The sequence below is a fragment of the Palaemon carinicauda genome, chromosome 1, assembly GCF_036898095.1.
Source record: "Palaemon carinicauda isolate YSFRI2023 chromosome 1, ASM3689809v2, whole genome shotgun sequence".
Classification (NCBI taxonomy): domain Eukaryota; kingdom Metazoa; phylum Arthropoda; class Malacostraca; order Decapoda; family Palaemonidae; genus Palaemon; species Palaemon carinicauda.
This window is the reverse complement of record NC_090725.1, coordinates 245,820,623-245,842,683: the sequence shown is the minus strand read 5'-3', so window position 1 is coordinate 245,842,683 and position 22,061 is coordinate 245,820,623. Positions and strand designations below refer to the sequence as shown.

At 44.6% G+C, this 22,061-nt stretch overlaps 1 protein-coding gene across 1 annotated transcript in view; it reads left to right on the top strand.

Annotated features, from left to right (window-relative positions):
• The first annotated feature begins 5,496 nt into the window (after nt 1–5,496).
• Nucleotides 5,497–22,061, top strand: part of LOC137638698 (CCR4-NOT transcription complex subunit 11-like) — a 104,161-nt gene continuing 87,596 nt past the window's right edge. Inside the window, exon 1 of the mRNA XM_068371022.1 lies at nt 5,497–5,601. Within this exon, the coding sequence (XP_068227123.1) occupies nt 5,564–5,601 (38 nt within the window). The 5' untranslated portion in view covers nt 5,497–5,563. The remainder of the gene's footprint in view (nt 5,602–22,061) is intronic.

Below are 22,061 nucleotides of genomic sequence, written 5' to 3'. Positions count from 1 at the left end.
TTGACGTTGAATAGGCATCCTCTTCGTCAGGGGTAGAGGCATTAATGGAGGTCTTGAAGTGGCTGTCCATAAGGGCGTCGGCTTTGGTCATCAAGTCCTTTATGGGTAAACTATCGACATCGGGTATGGCAGCGCGTATACTGTAGGTCCGGGTAAATGGCGTATCGAAAGGGCACGAAGTAGGTTCACCTCACGAGGAGAGCCGTCTGCGGCAGGTTGAAGGCGAGCAATACTGGTCATTTCCCTGAGGGCAAGCGAAGCCCTTTGGTCCCCCAACGGTTGTTGAGAGAGCCGAAAAAGCTTTGCTATACGGGCGACTGGCGACGGCGAGTACTGCTGCAGAAGGTATGTTTTGAGGGCGTCATACGCTATTGAGGTGTCTCCTTGTTCACAAAGCCAGTCGGATATTTCTGGAAGGTGTCCTCGGGTATCGCCGCGAGAACATAATCTGCTTTGGTGGTTGAGCGAGTCACGCCGTTGATGCGAAACTGGGCTTCTGCGCGCTGAAACCAAGCAAACGCCTCTCCGCTGGCGAACGGTGAAAGTTTCAATGCGGCAGCCGCAGCTCCAACTTCTGTAGAGTCCGTCATAATACCAACGATGGAGGGGTGAGGGAGGTGGGGGTGGAAGGCGGTGGGAGCGAGTCGACTTCCGGGGTCACCAATGTGACGGCCGAGAGCAAGGTTATGACTCAAAGGCAGGATGCAATCAACTGAGTAACTTTATTAAAGAACACTCTCCTTTATATAAAAAACCTCAAGGCAACAGGAAATTACATGTTCGAGAGACAGACAATGTTAGAGAAGAAACACGCAGACATGTTTATTCTGGTTCTTTTTAGTGCGAGGGAAGAGCGCAGATACAAGAATAATATATACAAAATAATTTATGTACGATCGTGTGACACACGGTTGGTACAAATGACTTGCAAGTATTAGCAAGAGGAGACAGATTTAAATAAATGTTAGCGTAAGTAAATTCCTGAAGGTAACAGGAAACTATGAAGATGGAGAAATAATAGTTAATATGGATGATGGAAGAATATAAGTGCATGATATGAAAGAAGAGTTGAATCACAGCACAGCTTGGGAAAACAAGAAAGGCACCAGAACGCGTGTAGAAGATTGAGAAGAGACTCAATTGATTTTTGGAAGGCATGATGTTATTGTATGGAAGTAAAGTGTGGGTATCGAATGTGAAAAAAAAATAAGCTGATAAAATATTTTAATAGTGAATGTAGTGTGTTAAGAACTAGAAGGGCTACAAATGCACTTACACAGAAGTTGTAGTGGTACAAATATTAGTACAGCTGAAAGGATGGATCATATATTTCAAATTAGTTTCATCATGTGGAAAGTATTAGCAACAACTTAGATAGAGTAAAATTCTGAGTTGCTATACTAGTCCATGGGAAATAGGCCAAAAAAGGTTATTTAGTCAAACAAATTGCAATATTTTGTTTTATTGCATGAATATGTTATATGGACTCTTAGGAACACCATATCCAAAATGGGACAAATTCGGCCATTTTGAAGTTGTGAAAATCACACCGGAGGAGAGGAATACCTAGATATGGTTGGATAGATGGTTACAAAACATAATGAAAAAGGACATTAATATCTACAGGAGAAAGACATATTGGAAAAGGAAGACCTAATTGTCTACGGGTACACTACGAATTGGGAAGGGATAACCATTATGTCTATGGGTGAAAGACACAGTGGGAAAGAAAAGCCCTAACACTCAATTATACAAAAGATCACTTAAGGTAGGGATGAATGGCGCAAAGTATGAAATGGGGCAATCAAGTTGTTGGTGAACATTCTGTAAAACTGTACAAAGCAAATAAGATAAGGTAGTGGAAGTGCTCCTACACAGAGGATCTTTCTATCATTCACAAGTACAAGGATGAATGTGACAACTGACTGTTGTATCGGTTTTATTTGGAGTCTCTCCATATTTTTGCAGATTTATATGAAACTATATATGTTTTTTTTCTTGAACGAGATTTTAATGTACAGATTTCCCCCACCCCAATACGAAGTCTGTCATTTTAGAGAGCTTTTCAGAATCATGGTTTGGATCTTATTTACTGCTTTGTCTCTAATCCTTTCATCAGCGAAATTTCCCTTCTAAGTAAATATCGTATTAATAATTTGGCATATCTGTTTTTTCAAGCTCAATTTCCTTGTCGGCGATTTTTGTTGATACTTGTGCTGATTTGATTACTTATAAATTATGTTTCTTAACTTTTTTTCTGCATGTCATTTTCTGAAGTGTTTTAATTGATTGAATAATCTTCGGTAGATTATCAACTTTCTCGGTAAGATTATCGGCTTTAGGGTCAGGACTGTAGCAATCTACAGTAGGTAGAATTCGAGTTAACGGTGACACCGTGACACTCCCAGTGTTGGTCTCCAAATCAGCAATTCTTGCTACTTGTTCTCCTATTGTATTGCTTCTCTTCTGTAGCTCTTCCTCCATTTTTGAGATTTTCGTATTCATATCTTCCTTTTTATTTCAATTTGAACTTCATTTGCACACTCAGGACAAATCCATAGCATTTTTTTCATAATGTGCATCACTGATGTTAGCGTCTATAGGTCTATAGACACACTTCTTGTGACAATAAATAGTACAAAAATCGCATCCTACTAATCTTTGCCCTTTCCATTTGCAGATCCCCTTAGAAGAAAATTTTTCATCATAATGTCATTTCATTTTCACTCGTGTTCCTCATCAATAATACTAATATTTCAAGGTTTTTATTTCTCAGAGAGAGAGAGAGAGAGAGAGAGAGAGAGAGAGAGAGAGAGAGAGAGAGAGAGAGAGAGAGAGAGAGAGAGAGAGAGAGATTTACACTAGCACGTTTCGTCACTCCTGAATCCTACACTCTTATCACTAATCGACTATCGTCCATTCTTTCCACATGACCGAACCGCCGAAAAATATACTAATCCATCCTTTTACCTACTCAATCCCTTTTACCATTTCTAGACACCTCCAAGTTTCTTCTCATACCACAAATACTGTACAAACAGATCACCTGAACAGTATCCACACTTATCAATACCATCATAAAATCCAACCTGGACTTTTATCAGTAATGTAAACCTATTTCAAATTCTTTCCAAACATACGCTACGTTTCTTGCCTTGCATATAATGCGATGGAAGTAATTGGGTGCAGCCCATGATCTTTGTTTTTCTGTCCGCAACCATCATGATTGACCGCCACCTTCTCACAGTTAATTTATGTAATAATAATGATAATAATAATAATAATAATAATAATAATAATAATAATAATAATAATAATAATAAAACAGATTATAGGTCTATTCGAGCATTTCACGATGGTTGTGGGCAGAGCATGATATAGATTATGAATGATATATAACTAGCCCCCTAGCTCGTACAGTGGTAACGTTTTCGCCCAGCATTCACATAGCAGTAGATCGATCCCAGCCTGGAACCGTGAGGCCACAGCCGTGGTTGAGCACCACAGTGGGGGGTTCTGCTTGCCCAGCTGACGTTCTATAGTCAATACTTTTAGTGAGGCAGTTTTGCACCGACTCACAGCGGTGCCCTTTTAGCTCGGAAAAAGTTTCCTGCTATCTGATTAGTTAGAATTATCTTATCCAACTAATCAGCGATCAGGATACTTTTCCGAGCTAAAAGGCACCCCTGCGAGTCGGTGTAAATCTGCCTCACTAGAAAGAATTGACTATAGTAAACATCTTTTCTGATGAAACGAACTGAGACCAAACACCTTTACCTTTTACCTTTATATGGAATTCTGGTGATAAATGAGAGAAATAAATGATCTAGGTATAGATAGAATATTTTATCTGAAATAAGTCATATTTCAAGATCCATGTTCATAAAAGAATGATGATGTAAGCGATAAATATAAATAGAGATAAATACTATGATACTATAGGTAGTAGGTTGGTCAGGGCACCAGCCACGCGTTGAGATACTACCACTAGAGAGGTATGGGGTCCTTTGACAGGATAAGCAGTGCTACATTGGATCCTTCTTTCTGGTTATGGTTCATTTTCCCTTTGCCTACTCATACACCGAATAGTCTGGCCTATTCTTTACGTATTCTCCTCTGTCCTCATACATCTGCCAACACTGAGATGACCAAACAATTTTTCTTCACCCAAGCGGTTAACCACTTCACTGTAATCGTTCAGTGGCCACTTTCCTCTTGGTAACGGTAGAAGAGACTATAGCTATGGCAAGCAGCTCTTCTAGGAGAAGGACACTCCAAAATCAGGCCATTTTTCTCTAGTCGTGGTTGTGCCATAGCCTCTGTACCATGGTTTTCCACTGTCTTGGGTTAGATTTCTCTTGCTTGAGGGTACACTCAGGCACACTATTCTATCTTATTTCTCTTCCTCTTGTTTTGTTTAAATTTTTATAGTTTACATAAGAAATTTTCATTTTAATGTCACCTTTAAAATATTTCATTTTTCCTTGTTTCCTTTCCTCACTGGGTTATTTTCCCTGCTGGAGCCCCTGGGTTTATAGCATTCTGTTTTTCTTACTAGCAAGTAATAATGATAATATAGCATTCGCTTTTTAGAGTACTTTTCTCTCACCATGTATCCATGTGCCAATTTAAGGCTAGCTTACAGGGCACACCATATTCCTATGGCATATGCCAGTTTTTATCTTGTTTCTCAACATCTAGCTTTCTTCCAGAATTAAGTAGTTATAATCCTTAAAGCCGAGTTCGAATAATTCAAAATGTATATCACAATTCACATTTGATTCCTCATATTTATGTTGATTGAACCCTATAAATGCTTGTAAAACACCTACAAGCATTTCACTTTGCCTACACATACAACGAATAGTCTGGAATATTCGTTACAGATTCTCCTCTGTCTTCATACACCTGACAACACCGAGATTACCGTACAATTCTTCACCCAAGGGGTTAAGTACTGCACTGTAATTGTTCAGTGGTTACTTTCCTTTTGGTAAAGGTAAAAGAGACTTTATCTTTGGAGCAGCTCTTTTCGGAGGACACTCCAAAATCAAACCATTGTTCTTTAGTCTTGGGTAGTGCCATAGCCTCTGCACCATGGTCTTCCACTGTCTTGGGTTAGAGTTCTCTTGGTTGAGGGTACACTCGGGCACACTATTCTATCTTATTTCTCTTCCTCTTATTTTGTTAAAGTATTTATAGTTTCTATAGGAACTATTTATTTTAATTTTGTTACTGTCCTCACAATATTTCATTATTTCTGTTCCTATCCTCACTGGGCTATTTTCCCTGTTGGGGCCCCTGGGCTTATAGCATCCTGCTTTTCCAACTAAGGTTGTAGCTTAGCAATGAATAATAATAATAATAATAATAATAATAATAATAATAATAATAATAATAATAAAACTGAATGGAGAAAAGAAAACACGCCCATTGTAGGAGTGGAGTTCGGTAAAAAGCGTTTGGTTAAACACAACCACCAATGGAAGACGCCCATCTGATTTCAACAGCTGAGATTGAACGAGACAGTTGTTTTGTTTCAAGAATAGGACGCCCATGCACGATGGCGCTTTCCACCAATGAATTGTCTAATTTATTAGGGTAAATATGACCTTAGTGAAATTATTTATAAGGGTTAATTCACATTAGGCATCGTTTTGATCCTAAGAGTTACTTTTGAAGTTTAAGGTTTAGAGCTTGATGGCCTAGTAAGACCTATTTCAAGGGAGCCAATCTTTTCCAGTAGTAGCTGCTCTGCTCTTCGTATTTATTAAATTGAACTGTATTTTCTTATACATTTCTATAACCATATCGTGTATATGTCCTGGCTTTTACTATATTTAACAATAAAGCTTCCACTTAAACACCAGGGCTAGTATATAAAACAGTACTCGGTAACACAGGATCTTACCGTAGAATGTAGTGAATCTAAAGCTAACCCACCAAGCTTAGCACCTAACTATATCTCACAAATTAATTGGTGAACAATAAGAATACTTTAGGTTATTGATTTTTGGGAGCCATTGGCCGAAAATAAACCAATAAGCACATAATCAAGTTTACAAAATGCATGTAATAGGGATGTTATTACACAAAGTTTACCAAGACAGTCATAGGTGGGGAAAGGGTTGGGGGTAAATTTAATTTGTTCAGACACATACAAACCAACGGTATTTATGGAGGATTTTACATTCGGCGAAGCTGGAAGACGAGCCTAAAGACTTAGCGAGGTTTTACTACCTGCTAGTTAGCGGGAGTTAGTCTGCTACCCTGCTCACTCAGAGACCTAGGCTGAGTAATCAATTTTGATTTGGACCTAAACAATGAAAAGGTGTTCACATTTTAATCAAGTAATGCATAACTTTTGCCCTAGCCCCCTTTAGTCACAGAATACCTAAATAGCCAATACTCGTCCTTTTGTTATACTGTACTGCAGTGAAATCTAGTTTTGCTAGAAATTAAAGTATCATATATTAGCCAAGATTAGACCAGGCCTGGATCTATACCTTGAAAATTACATTTATCTACTATATAGTATGTTTTGAATAAGTCTGACCATCATTTCTATCATAGGCCCGCTTCACATGCGATTTTAAACAGTGCGGCAGATTTCTGCATGTCAAAGACCATGTTTTCACTTGAGCGCTTATTATCCGTGTGGTTCGTGTGCAACAGGCAACAGATTACTAGCCTGTCGGTGTGTGTTAGAGAGGAAGGAAGTGAAGAAGAAAGTGGTCTTTGTGTATATAATAAACAGGACGCTAAAAAGAATTAACTCCGTAAATGGTGGGCCCACCTAATAAACAATAATATATTTTAGCAACAATCATCTTAATTTCTTTTAACATGACGTGATTATCGGAAAACACCGATCTCTCTCTCTCTCTCTCTCTCTCTCTCTCTCTCTCTCTCTCTCTCTCTCTCTCTCTCTCTCTCTCTCTCTCTCTCTATCAAAAGATTGAATAGAATTTATCATATGTAACATATAAGAAAAAGAAAACAATTACTTATATAATCATGATCTTATTTCGTTTTATTATTATTATTACTTGCTAAGCTACAACCCTAGTTAGAAAAGCAGGATGCTATAAGCCAGGGGCCTCAACAGTGAAACTAGCCCAGTGAGGAATGGAAATAAGGAAAATTAAATATTTTAAGAACAGTAACATTAAAATAAATATTTAGTGTACTTCTGCTATTACACTGTATAATAATAATAAGACACTTCATATTAATCACTGAAATATGGCAGCATAAGAGGAATGCCGACCCTCTGCAACCGCTGAACAACTGCTACCGCATGGGTTGAAAACTTCTCGTCTGAAGGGCGCCATAAACTTCCTTATTCTAAACCTTCCGGAACGTGTGAAGGGCCTCATTGATCTACATTGATTTCCAAACCGTACGGTGGTCGTAATCGCACAATTTCAAACTGCTCATGTAAAGCAGGTCTTAGATTAGTAGTTTTAAATACGTTTCCCCAAGAAGAAGAAGGGGGACCACAGAGGGTAAACTGCTGTTATTTGGTGGGAGAAAATATAAAAGATGAAATACAAAAATGTATTTTAAGCATCTACGAGGCCACACCATTTATTAAATAACAAGGGAAATAACAGTGCTGAATTGTAACCTGACCTTGTCCTCCTAACCTAACTTTGGATGCTACATCCTTATTAACCCTCTGCTCCGTAACATGACTTACAACACATAGCCCTAATACAGTACTCCAGGCCTATTACCCTTGACTAACACAAAATTAGAAGTTGAAGTTGTAGTATTTTTTTTTTGTGGTAACATAACTTGGACTAAAAAAATCACATGAAAAGCATAAATATAAAATAATGAAATGGAATGGTGATAAAAACAGAATAAACTAAATTTTTATGAATAGAACTTACCTGGCAGTTACATATATATAGCTATAGTCTCTGACGTCTGGCAGAATTTTTCAAAACTCGCGGCAACCGCTGTGGTGGTTGTGCGGGTAGGTGGTTAACAAGCCTTACAGGGTGGTACTTGGAATCATTTCCGTTTTCTGTTTCTCAGATCATCTCTGCCGGTTGGGCTGACAACATCATTGGTCGGCCATTGGAGTTTTTGTTTGCTTTCCGTGTCGCTGTACCGGACTTATTATTTGGTGAAGTACATTGACTTGGGGGTTTGGCAATCGCTTATGTATTTATTCTGTTACTACTTGTTTGTTTAATATGACTGATAAACTTCATTTGTTTTGTAACCGAAATACAAACCACGCTATTTACATGGGGTATTACTTTTGGCGTAGCTGAAATGACGAGCCATTAGATTTTTAACGAGGGTTAACTACCCTCTCGCTAGTTAGCGAGGGGGTAGGGGAGGGGTAGCTATCTACCCCTCCCCCCTCACACACCGGTGAACTGATTCACTTCACTTTTGGCTCGGGTGATGATCCAGACCTGTCTGTCTCACCCTCGCATTTTTAACAGCCTTAATTTTTTTGCTTTTTCTTACAGCACGTGTGTTTGGAAGTTGGCCTGCCTCTATCATGCGGAAGTGCCCTGGACTACCCGACCGCCCTTGTCGGCGGTCGAGATGGACCCTCACACCTTGTGTCCGTACTGCAGAGGTCAACGGTGTGATACGGATAAAACTTGTAGTGAGTGCAGGGAGTGGTCTACCTCCCAGTGGGAGAGGTTTTCCCGGCGACGTAAGAAGAAGTCTAAGCGTGACCTTTCTCTTTCAAGGGCTGCCTTGAAGAAGGAAGGTTCCAAAGACTCTTCTTCCGTTGCCGGAACCTCCTCCGAAGCTCCCACTTGATCGGTCTCTCGCGAGGGGCCGTCTAGTGGTAGCGTAGGCCAGTGTTTCTCAACGTGGGCCATATGGCCCCCTTGGGGGCCATGAGATTTTTTCAGGGGCCACAAGGCAAAATTTGAAAAATGGGGGGCCATGGGGGGCCACAGAAAATTTAGGACCCAAAAAATATATAAATGTGTAATATTTTGAAATAAATCATTAATATGCTTGAGTTTAGTTTGAACATCATTCAATTCAATATACCAGGTAATTTTTGCAGACAGTGAAATATTCAATAATCTCTTCACTCTCTCTCTCTCTCTCTAGCTGGCAGAGTGGTAAAAGGCTGAACTATGACCCTTGACAAAAACCATTAACTCTCTCTCTCTTTCTCTCTCTCTCTCTCTCTCTCTCTCTCTCTCTCTCTCTCTCTCTCTCTCTCTCTCTCTCTCTCTTTCTCTCTCTCTCTCTCCCTCTCTCTAGCAGGCAGAGTGGTAAAAGACTGAACTATCAAAGATTATGCTGACTGGTAAACTTCCAAACGACAACCATTAAGATGTTTATAAACAATTTTAACAGCAACGGTATATGGGTTATAATATAACCGTTATATTGTTTCTTCTTCAATAATAGATCCGTCTTTCAGTTTAACATAGACTTGCGAGGAAGAGACTTGATTTAAGTTCTACCAAAGAGGTTTGTGAAAGATAACTTTATATCCACATACATATGTACATACAAACATACATTTATACTTACATACAGTGTACAAACATACATTTATACTTACATACACAGTCTCTTTCATGTACACTCAGTACACACACACATACTTGTCATGAATTTTATTTATCTATTCACTTTATTTCTTATTGAGGGAGGGGTAAGAGTATCTTTTATGGCTAATAACTTTTGCTTTTTTATTTGCTAGTTTGAATATGTGGAGGGCAATGATTTCCCAGACAATAATAGCGGTACTGAATTTAATGAGTTTTGTTTGTTTTTTATTTTAGATAAGCATGACCAGTCCAGCTAAGAAAAAATGCAGACAGTATTCTGTCGAATATCTTGCTTTTGGATTCATTGAATCTCCACAAAATACTACAATGCCTATGTGCCTGCTGTGTATGACCTCACTCTCAAATGAAAGTATGCGTCCCAGCAAACTGAAAAAGCATCTGGAGACTGCACATAAAGACAAGAAAGACAAGCCGCTAGATTTCTTCAAGAAATTACGTGATGAGTTCCAAGGAAGGATGACAGTGAATCATATGTTTACCCAAAAAGTGGCAAAAGTAGACAGAGGGATGTTGGCTTCGTACAAGATAGCAAATTTGATTGCAAAAGCAGGTAAGCCTCATACTATCGGTGAATCTCTGATCATGCCGGCAGTGGCTGTAGTGCTTTCAACAGTCATGAATCAGAGTCCACAAGAGGTAACTAGTGTTATTCCTCTGAGCAACTCCTCAGTATCACGCCGTATTGATGAGATGGCAGCTGATGTTGAAAACCAATTAATCTCAAAACTGCAGGTGAATGATTTCTCGCTTCAACTCGACGAATCAACTTTACCTGATAATTCTGCTCTTTTGATGGCATTTGTGAGGTTTCTTGATGTAGATGAAATATGTCAAGAAATGCTTTTCGCATTGAAATTAACGACTGACACTAAAGGAGAATCCATCTTCAAAAAACTTGAGGTCTATTTTGAGAACAACATTCCACTCAAGAACATTGTGGCTTGTGCAACAGATGGCGCTGCTGCTATGATAGGAAGGTATCGGGGATTCAGTGCTTACTTAAAAAAAGCTGTTCCTAATGTCGTTTGTGTGCACTGTGTTGTTCACCGGCAGCACCTGGTTGCCAAAAACCTAGCAGGACGTCTTCATGAAGCACTTGGGCATGTTATCAAGGCTGTCAACTTGATAAAAAGTAGTGCACTGAAAGATCGCCTCTTTCAGCAATTATGTGAAAAGAACAATGAAGAATTTGAAAAACTTGTGTTGCACACAGAAGTCAGGTGGCTTTCTAAAGGTAATTGCCTGAACCGTTTTGTTGCACTTTGGGACAGTGTTATCTCTTTCTTTAGTGGGACAGAACTTGGGCAGAAACTTGTTGATGCAAAGAGTGACATCTTCTACCTGTCTGACATATTTGAAAAGCTAAATGTTCTGAACAAAGAGCTTCAAGGAAATAACTCCACCATGTTTTCTTGCAAGGAGGCAATTACTACATTTAAAGGGAAACTCAAGCTGTTCTGGTTGAACCTTGGAAGACGAGAGTTTGCACAGTTTCCTTCCTTAGCAGTTATATCCACCGATCTGCTTGATGATGACCTAGCAGTGTATGTTGACCATCTGAAGCAGTTGCATAATGATATGGACACTCGCTTCTCTGACCTACTCCAAATGACTGTGCCACACTGGTTTGTGGATCCCTTCATTGCTGATGTATCTGAAGTTGATGTCACCCTACAAGAAAGTCTCATTGAACTTCAGAATAACACAACAGCTCAAGCAAGGTTCAAGCGTGGAGGACACCAGAAGCTGTGGATGAATCAAGATGTGTATAAGAAGTACCCAATACTCTGGAAAGATGTGAAGTTGCTCTTACTTGCCTTTCCCACGTCTTACTTGGTTGAGACTGGTTTCAGTCGGGTGATGTACCTGCTGTCAAAGACACGAAATCGCCTTGACATAGAAAAATGAGGCGATTTACGTCTCTCTCTGACACTTTCAAGCCAAACATTGACAAGTTGGCAGCCTTGCATCAGTCACAGGGATCCCACTGAAACCTTTCAAGATAAAGCCAATTGTACCTACATGTATTCCTTGTTTTTTTATTCCTTTTGTAAATAGATAAGTGTTCAAATAAAATATTTTTCCAATTAATATTGGTATTTGATTCATGCCTGAAATTAGTGTTTTGAGTACATGGTACTACTCAAACTAGAACCATTAATATACCTTCCCTAGGCGTATTAAGGTGATGGACGGAAGGCGGGTGTGTGTGTGTGTGGGGGGGGGGGGTAAGAACTCAGAGTTGGCATGGAGGGGCCACAACAACTTGCACTGGATTGAAGGGGGCCACCACCAGAAAAAGGTTGAGAAACAGTGGCGTAGGCCTTTCTTTTGTTGACCAACCTCGGGGTTCGGGAGAGGGAGTTGCCTCCCATAGCGAGGCAGCTCCTCCTCCTCCACCTCCGGGGGAGGATATTGATGTTGATGACTCTGTTGCTAACATTGATCTTTTGCAGCTTTGGGCTTCCTTGGGGCTTAAGGGCTCGCCCTCCAGGGAAGCCCTGTTTGACCTGATCCAGTTGGGTGCAGCTGTCAAACAGTTGCCGGTAATAGCAGAGGTAGATCCTCTGTCTATTGTCGACGTTGTTGTGGCAGAGGCTTCCGACCGGTCGGGCCAAACCCCTGCTGTTGTTGCAGATGTTGCTGAAGGCTCAGTTCCCCCCCGAACATCCTTCGAGGGAGGAGCTGGGTCCAACGGTCTCTCCTGCAGGTGATTCTCCCCCTCGGGGGAGTTCACTGACGGAGACTCCTCTTCGGAGGACCGACGATGGTGTTGCTGCCCCTCGAGGTCGTCTTCGCCGTAAGGCTCGCCCTCCTCTTCGCCGTAGAGGCCTTCCTTCCCCTTATAAGGAAGTTATGAAGCGCCTCTTCGGTTCATCTCCTGTTCGTCAGGGATCTTCTGTGCGCCAGCTCTCTCCTGCTCGCCAGCGCACATCTGCGCGCCCTGTTCCCACTGCGCGCCCATGTTCTCCTGAGCGCCCATGATCGCCTACTCGCCAGCGCACATCTGCGCGTCCTGGTCCTAATGCCCGCCAACGTTCGCCCGCGCGCCCACGATCTCCAGATCTGGGTGCAGGCAAGGAGGTTATTCCTTTGCCCCCTCGCCGTCGATCTCCTGCGCGCCCGCAGACCTCGCCCACGCGCCAGCCTTTGCCTGCTCGCCATCGCGTGCACTCACCTGTGCGCACTTCTAGACCGGTACGAGTCTCTGCGCGCCCATGAGAAGTCTCCTGTGCATGCCTGCGAGCGTTCGCCTTTGCGTGCCACTAAACCTTCTGGTCCTGCGTCCCAGCTGATATCTCCTGACCGCGCCACTACGCGCCAGCGATTTCCAACCCGCCAGCGTTCTTTCGCCTGCACACAAGTGCTCTCCAACGCGCCCGCGCGCCCATACGTCAGATCGCCGAAGGTCTCCTACGCGACCACTCGCTAACTCGCCTGTGCGCAGTCGATCGCCTTCTCGCCCTACGTGCCATCGCTCGCCAACGCGCCATCGCTCCCCTGCACGCCGTCGTTCTCCCGGCCGCCAGCGCTCACCCTTACAGCCGCGCGCACCCTCACCTGCGGGCCCACGCGCACTTTCACCTGCGCGCCCTCTCGCCCGCGCGTACCCGCGCTTTCATCTCCGTGCCCCCGCGCGCATGTGCGCCAACGTTCGCCCGCGCGCGAACCCGTGATTCTACCGTCGCGCGATTCCGACCGCAATTCCCGCCGGGTTTCGCAGCACGGGCAACCTTGCGAGTCCTCTGGAGCGCGTACTTCCAAGATCATCGTCGTCACGATCTCTACCCCGTAAGCGCAGAGCAGCGCACTTGCCGGAGGAGGAAGAATCTTCAGAGAGGTCTAGGCAACACTCTTCTTTTCAGGCAGGCCCTGTGGTGTCTACTCCTAAGGATCGCCCGATCCCCTTCCCTGGGGATTCCTCCCACAGGAATTGGATTCACCCATTCTTTGCCACTACCTTTCAGAGCAGGGCTCGTCATCAACAGCCTTATCTCGTTTGGAGACTCGTCTCTCCTACTGACGTAGATCTTGAAAGATCATACGGGAATTAGATTTATCCATTCCCCACCTTTGATCTTCGGGAACAGGCCATCAGACTTGTCTTGTCAGCAAGATTCATCTTGCCCACCAGACTTTTCATGCCTCATCGGCTCATCTGCAGCTCCCAACGGTGATCCCGAGAAAACCCCCTCAGCGACTCTAAACAGCCACATGCGAACATCTTTCACAAAGCAGTATCTTCACTGCAGTATAACTCCACGCCTGGAGACTATCCAACTCCTCCTCTCTCAGGGAGTCTCTCCTGCAACAAGTTGCAAAGAGAATGTCCGGATACCTGGATAGATATTTGACTTGGGCCAATCCAAGCTAAGGGGACTGTAAGTTGTTATCATAGAAGGGGTATCCCTCCCCTCGATACCACTATGCCAGCATTAGGGGTGTTCCTCGGTTACCTTCGGGTGGAAAGCTTCTCTTGGTCTCGGCAAGGAAAGGCACCGCTAGTCCTTGAGCCTCGCCTTCAGACCGGAAAGAATGAACCTTTCTCCACGTCAGCATTGCCTCTCATATGGAATTTCGAGCTGACAGACTTTTAGTCAGAAAAGAGACCTCGTTCCAGGACCATAAGCAGCAGATGTCTCCTGACCTTGATGACAGATCTTCCGCTCGTGTTGGCATCTGCCAAGAGTATCGGCGAACTCCATGGGGCACCCTTAACGTCTCTCCTTCACAACGATGGATCAAATAATGCTAGACTTAGTTTCTGGCAGTTCAGATCCCAGAATCTGAACCCTTCATTCTGTGAGTCCTTCGCAACATCACCAATGATCTAGATCAACGGTTACTATGCAAAAGAGACTCTGGAGGCCCTTCCTCAAGGAAATTACGAGTGCTCGCCCCGAGTGTCAACACTGCTCATCAGCATGAGGAAGGTCAAGAGGAGGATCACAAAGAACACCATCTCTGTCTGGATTCTTAAGGTCATTGACCTCGCACTGAATCCAGATCCTCCTCTGACACTTCAACCTAGAGCACACAACATCAGGGGCATTGCTACGTTCCTGGCATTCAAACAAAACTACACTGTGGTGCAGGTTCTACATGCAGACGTTTGGAAGTGTCAAATGACCCTCACCGTCCACTACCTGCAAGACGTAACCCACAGGAGACTCGACACATTCTCCATCAGTCCTGTGGTGGCTGCACAATAACTGGTTTCATACCTGAAGCTCCTTGATGGACAAATAGTGGGAGGTTGAGGGCATTGGTTACCCAGTTTTAGTCTGAGTGAATGAATAAGAATGACTGGCTCTTTCTTTTCTTCATCCTCCCCTCTCTGGGAAATCAGCATCCAGGGTCCTCTACAAAGCTGACCTCAACCAACCTTGTGTAACCTGGTATTGTGTCAATACTGTTACGTCTTGGTGACCTCGGACGATTCCTATAACTATAGTCTGTCTAGAATGTCATGAAACATCGAGTAGGTTTGCGGCGATGCCAAACTTCCTCAAGACTTTTAATCTGACTCAAGCTAATCCCAGCATCCTTCCATTCTGGGTCCTTTAATACGGTTGTGAAATTTCCTTTTTAATCCCATAATCTTAATCTTTCCAGTCACACAAAAGCTGAATGGTTGTTGTGGATTAAGTTGACCTTGTGTTTCGAAAACAGCTCATAAAGTTGATTGCTTTGTTTATTTTAAAAACATTCATGTAAAAAATTTTTTTAGGGAGAGTTTGAGCACCATATAAAGTACGGGAGACAAGTAAATGTCCTTTAATACATATCACAGTATTTCTACAACTTTGAAGAGATCCATCTCAGATGAAAATAAAAATTTAACGTTCTCTACCCTACGATCAATCTAGTTCAATACAAGACTGGAATCTTGATGTACTAAATGTTTTCGAGCTTTATTACTCATAAAGCTTTAACTTTTATTCTTTATATAATTTGAATTCTGATTGAATCAGTTTATATTTGAACATTATCAAATGTGTAGTCAGGTTCTTGAAGATATCTGTAGCCTGGCATCGTCATTCTCTCTCTCTCTCTCTCTCTCTCTCTCTCTCTCTCTCTCTCTCTCTCTCTCTCTCTCTCTCTCTCTCTCTCACCACATTTGTTGTAGAATTGATGAATGTGCCAAACATCAAATATTTCATAAAATAATACTTTTCTCCATTAAACAATTTCTTGGATTTTAGGACAATGAAACGATAAAATTAATTAACATTTTCTTTAAAATAAGGCACTGTTTTAGTATAAAAATGAAATTGTCTTGGTTAACAGGAAGTAAATTCTCATATGAGGATGAAACCTCTAACATAGAAACAAGGAGTAAAACAAATGTATGCAGTGAAATCAATAAAGATTTTTCCCATAAAATAAATTGTTTACAAAAATAAATGTTGTTTACCATCACAGGATAAAACTAAACAACAAAATAAAACAGAAGTTTTCATTAAACAAATCAAGATAATCCTGCAGTGTTTTTCAGCATTAATGTGTTCTGTACTATTCTTCATCAGATGAAGTTACTTCTATAACAAATGAATCAACAAACTGATTCACAGCAACATCATTCTCTGTTTTTTGTATAATGATGTTTTCAACATGATTAACAGCATTTTTCCAATTTTCTGCTGTCACACATGACAGTGCCACTTGCAGCAAAGATGTTAGATCTACCATTTTAAATGTATTCCTTTTGGCTACATAGTTTTTAACCTGCGCCCAAATGAGTTCAATTGCACTATATTGGCAGTGATAAGGTGTCAGCCTTACGACCTTTGACCTTTTTCCAAAGCTATTTTGTCAATGACATATTTTGGAGCATTTCCATGTTTCACTGCTTTCACCATTTCAAGCAATTCACACTTCGTCAGATATTCTGGGGGATTTTCATCTTTATTTCTTAACCAGTCTTGGATCTCTCCCTTTGTGCTTGCCATGGTAGGAGGTTTGTCACTTTGCACTGAATGGTATGATGCGTTGTCCATAATTATAACGGACTGTTGTGGTATATTGGGTATGAGCTGCTTTCGAAACCATTTTTCGAATACAATGTGATTCATTTGGTGGTGATAGTCATCGTCATTTTTTGCTTGGAATACCAACTGTGCATTTGGTACGAATCCTTGCTCAGATCCAGCATGCAAAATGATAATTCTACTCCCTTTCCCGCTTGGTGGGTTTATTCCAGTTGCTCCTATCGAACTTTCATCCATCCAACACTTGGTGACTGTATAATTCTGATTAATCCAGGTTTCATCCAGAAATATAACAGACTTTTTTTTCCTGTACCCCTAATATTTTTCATTTCATGTAGGAACTTGGTCCTGGCACTTGCAATATCACTTCTCTCCAGTAGAAATTTCCGCCCGTTAACTCTTCCGTATTTAAATCCGATTTCTTTAAGTATTTTACGTAAAGATTCTCTGCATCCACTAAATCCAATATTTTCTTTGACTTCAAGTAGAATGCTATCCAGCGTTGGAATTTCCTTTCTGACATAATAACCGAGAACTTTCCTTCGTAAAACGCACTGATCAAATCCATCGATGTTGGTTACAGTTAGTCGTCTTTTCCTTTTCTTTACGTTAAAAATGGGAGCTTCATTTTCTTCTAAGTTGTCTTATCCTTCCTTACAAATGCGATATATCGTACTTCTGCACTGCTTAGTTGTATCCATTGTATGTTGTACTGCCTTGTCAAAGCCATGCATAACAGTTTTGTTTTCTTTCTCCCTTTTGAAGTACAGTGAACCCTCGCTACTTCGCGGTTCGACCATCGCGGATTTTTTTCATAACCCATATATATACATATCGCGGATTTTCCGGAAATTTCGAAAATACCGCGATATCTGAAGACCCCAAATACGATATTTTTCAATATTTAACTTAGCCGGTGATTATATAGCTGCAACTCTGTTGCCCGACAGACAACTCTACGGTAAAAACTCGCCAGCGATCGCTACACAGGTTGCGGGTGTGCCCAACAGCGCCATCTGTCATCCAGATACCCAGTACTCAATGTAAACAAAGACTCAATTTTCTCTCTGTCAAGCTATCGACAAGACGTACTTACTCGCTGTTGCTAAACTGGAGTTTTTTTCACAACTAATTGGTGAAGAACTTTATTCTAGTTTTGAGCTTTCGCTATGCAGGTGTTTTATCTTCATCTTAAATCTTGAACTCGTTTTGGATAGATTTAATTATGGTGACAACGAGAGTATGGACTTTCTTTCACTTTTAAATGGCCGACCCTTCCCTTAGACGGAAGTGTGTTTAGGCTTTTAGTAATTATATCACGTTATAGATTTTCCTCTATATATTTTATATCTCTCCGCCTTTATTAGGCCTCTTCGATTAACTTTCCATTTATTATAAACATATAAAAAATAATTTTAATGTTTTGTTTATATAGACCTTTCCTGAGAGTAGGCGGTCCTAACTTGGAAACCGAAGTTAATCAACGTTGAGCCCTTTATATCGTAATTAGCTTTTAAAGAGCTAAGGATTTAAAACTTTTTAATTGTAATTTGTTCCGTAACCGAAATACAAACCACGCTATTTACAAAGGGTTTACTTTTAGTGCAGCTGAAATGACGAGCCAATAGTTTTTAACGAGGGTTAATTACCCCCGCGCTAGTTAGCGGGGGGTGGGGAAGGGTAGCTTGCTACCCCTCCCCCCTCCACACACCGGTGACTTGCTCCACTTCACTTTTGGCTCGGCGGTGATCAGACGTGTCTGTTCATCGCCTTCGTGACAGCCTTTAATTTTCTTCTTTTTCTTTTCAGCTTGTGTGATTGGTTGGAAGTTGACCTTCAGTTGTTTTCTTTTATTTAATATGCGGACATGCCCTGGAGTTGCCGGCCGTCCTTGTGGGACTTTCATGTCGGACGTGATTACGGATCCTCACACCCTCTGCCCTCAATGTCGGGGCCGACGGTGCGACCAGGATAACATGTGCCGTGAGTGCAGGGAGTGGTCTGCCTCCCAGTGGGAGAGGTTTGGCCGTCGGCGTAAGAAGAAGTCCAAGAGAGACCGTTCTCCTCCGGGGTTAGCCTTGAAGGAGGAAGGTTCTCGGGACTCTTCTTCCGCCGCCCCAACCTCCTCCGAAGCTCCCCCTCGTCCGCCTCCTAAGGAGAGTCGTCCGAGTGGGAGCGCAGGCCCTTGTTCTGTTTCCCTACCTTCGGTGGGGGGAGAGGGCGTCGCCTCCCATAGCGAGGCGGTTCCCCCTCCTCCTCCGGGGGAGGTTATTGATAATAATGCTTTATCCAGTGATGATCTGTTACAGATTTGGTCGTCCCTGGGGCTTAAGGGCTTGCCCTCCAGGGTCGCTCTTATTGACCTTGTCTCGTTGGGGGCCGCTGTTAAACAGTCGCCGGTGGTAGCGGAGGTAGACCCTCTGTCTATTGTCGACGTCGTGGTGACAGAGGCCTCCGACGTGGCTGGGCCTTCCGACGCAGGTGCTGTTGCTGGTGATGGTGCTCTAGGCTCTCCTCCTCCTTCCGTGCATCCTTCGAAGGGGGAAGTGAGTCCTTCGGTCTCGACTGCTGCCCAGCTTCCTTCTGAGGGAAGTGTTTTGAAGGAGACTCCCCTTCGGAGGACCGATGGTCCCGACGATCTCCCCCGAGGCCGCCTCCGCCGTAAGGCTCACCGCCCTCTACGCCACAAGGGCCTCCCTTCCCCTTACAGGGGGACTAAGAGGCGCCTTTTTGGGTCTTCGTCCTCCGGGGGGGACTCTCCTCGTCAGCCTCAACCGACTGCTCCTTGAACCTCTCAGCAGACCGCTCACCATCTCCTGCCGGATCTTCGCCTTCTGGAGAACTCGTCACCCGACGGGCAACGGTCCCTTCGGGGCTAAGGGATTCTTCCCTTACGCGAGCAGGGCCAGCGCACAAGCGCTCTCCTGCTCGCCAGCGATCTCCTGCTCGCCAGCGATCTCCTGCTCGTCGACGATCTCCTGCTCGCCAAGACTCTCCTGCTCGCCGACGCTCACCTGCTCGTCGGCTCTCTCCTGAGGTTCGCCCCCCCTCGCCAGCGCTCTCCTGCTCGTCAGCTCTCTTCCGAGCGTCAGCGCTCATTTGAGGACCATCGCCCTGCGGTCTCTGACCACCCTTTAGTTCCTGCTGAACTCCCTGCTCACCATCCACCTGGTCCTGTGGCTACGCAACATCGTGCTGCGCGTGTGTCAGAAACACATGTTCGCCAACGCGCCAGCGATCTTCCCGTTCCTGCTCGTGAACCTATCCTCTCACAGGACACGCGTCGACCTTCTGCTCGCCAGCGATCACCAGTTCGCCAGCGATCACCTTCACATGCTGCCCGCCATCGCACGAACCTGCATGATCGCCCGCTTACGCATGCTGCTCCTCATCGCAATACCCTGAACGATCGCCCTCCTGCGGATGCTGATCACCATCGCACCCTTTCTCGCGATCATTCACCTGCGCATGCTGCTCGCCATCGCACAACCCTGCACGATCGCCCGCTTAAGCATGCTGCTCCTCATCGCACAACCCTGAACGATCGCCTTCCTGCGGATGCTGATCACCATCGCACCCTTTCACGCGATCATTCACCTGCGCATGCTGCTCGCCATCGCACAACCCTGCACGATCGCCCGCTTACGCATGCTGCTCCTCATCGCACAACCCTGAACGATCGCCTTCCTGTGGATGCTGATCACCATCGCACCCTTTCACGCGATCATTCACCTGCGCATGCTGCTCGCCATCGCACAACCCTGAACGATCGCCCGCTTACGCATGCTGCTCCTCATCGCGCAACCCTGAACGACCGCCCTCTTGCGCGCGATCATTCACCTACACATGCTGCTCGCCATCGCTTACCATCACGTGGTCATTATCGCCAGCGATCTTCTTCACCTACGCGGCAGCACGATCCCTCGCCGTCGCGCCATCGCTTGCGTTCGTCGCCTCGGACACGTGTTCATTTACCTGCCCACCCTCACGCCCACTCGCCTGCGCGCCCGCGCGATCGCTCGCCTGCGCGCCCTTGCGACCGCTCGCCTGTGCGCCCGCGCGACCGCTCGCCTGTGCGCCCGCGCGATCACCCGCGCAACCATTCGCCTTTGCGCGACCGTTCACCCTCGCGCGACCATAGTTCGCGGCGAATTCCACAGCCGGTGGTAGCAGCAGGGACGCGTGCTCCTAGACGGCACTCGGGATCACCTCCATCCAAGCACAGGTTGGTATTGCAGGACGAGGACAGGTCATTACAGCATTCTTCCCCACCTTCTTTTCAGGCAGGTACCGTCGTGTCCACTCCAAAGGATCGCCCGATCCCTTTCACCTTAGCGAGGATTTCGGACTCTGTGTCCTTTGAGCAGCAGACTTGGTTTGGTCCGCTGGCACGGGCGTTAGTGAGGGTTATGAAACCAGCACTCGCCGGCCAGGGTAACAAACCAGCGGCTGTCTCTCCTACGCTGAAGAGAAAGAGAGGAGTGGACTTCGTGGTGACTTCCCCCAGGGCGAAGTTGGTTCCCAAGAGGTCGGTCTCGAGGGTCCCCTCTCCTGCACGAGTACTCTCTCCTTCTCCCGTGGACGAGGCCTTTCCGTCCTCAGGTGAGTCCAGTGGACCGGTAGTCTTCCCCTCGGCACCAGGGGGGGAGACTTCGCTTCAGGCAGGAGAATCGTCTCGTGAGGAAGGGGCCCCTCGAACCTCGTTGTTGGGATCCTGTATCCCTCCTAGGAGGGAGCCCAAGGATTCCAAGACCATCCCTAAATCCTCTGCAAGGATTTGACAGGAACCCACGACTACCCAGGGGAATGTCCACGTATCACCCCAGGAAGAGATTCCTGGGGCAGGAGACTTAGCTGCCAGCCCGCAGGGAGGAGAACAGCAAGAGTCCGAACATGCCTTCTGGCAGGTCCTAAGCCTGATAAGGCAACTTAACAGTCTTACGGATCCAGTCATCCCCCCCCGTGAAGGCAAAGACACGATTCTGGATGAAGTGTTCGACGTTCGGAAGGCCCCTAAGACCAGTGCAGCTCTGCCCTGGTCTCGGGGGCTGAAGAGTGCCAGAGCTAGGGCCAATGCTCAGCTCGCACTTCTTTCCTCCTCCAGTCGTTCCACTGCCGGGAACAAACTCATCCCTCCTCCTCGCCTTCAGCAGAGGAGGTATTTCGAGATCCTGGGTGAGCACAACCTCGCTCTTCCTCTCCATCACTCTGTGGAGGAGCTGGCGAAGGGAGTTCCCTTGGAGAAACTCTCTGCCCGGCAGGTGTCGTTCTCGGCGGCAGAGATCCTTAACCACGAGAAGGTCGCTAAGTGTGCCATGCAGGCCACTTCGTGGCTGGACTTCTGGTTAGGATCTCTGGGCATCCTATTGCGATCTGAGGACTTGTCCAATTGACCAATAGGAAGGCCCTAGAGACCTTCTTGCTCTCGGGCACCCGCTCCATCGAGTTCTTGGCGCACCAGGTTACCACCCTGTGGGCCAACTCGGTGTTGAAGCGT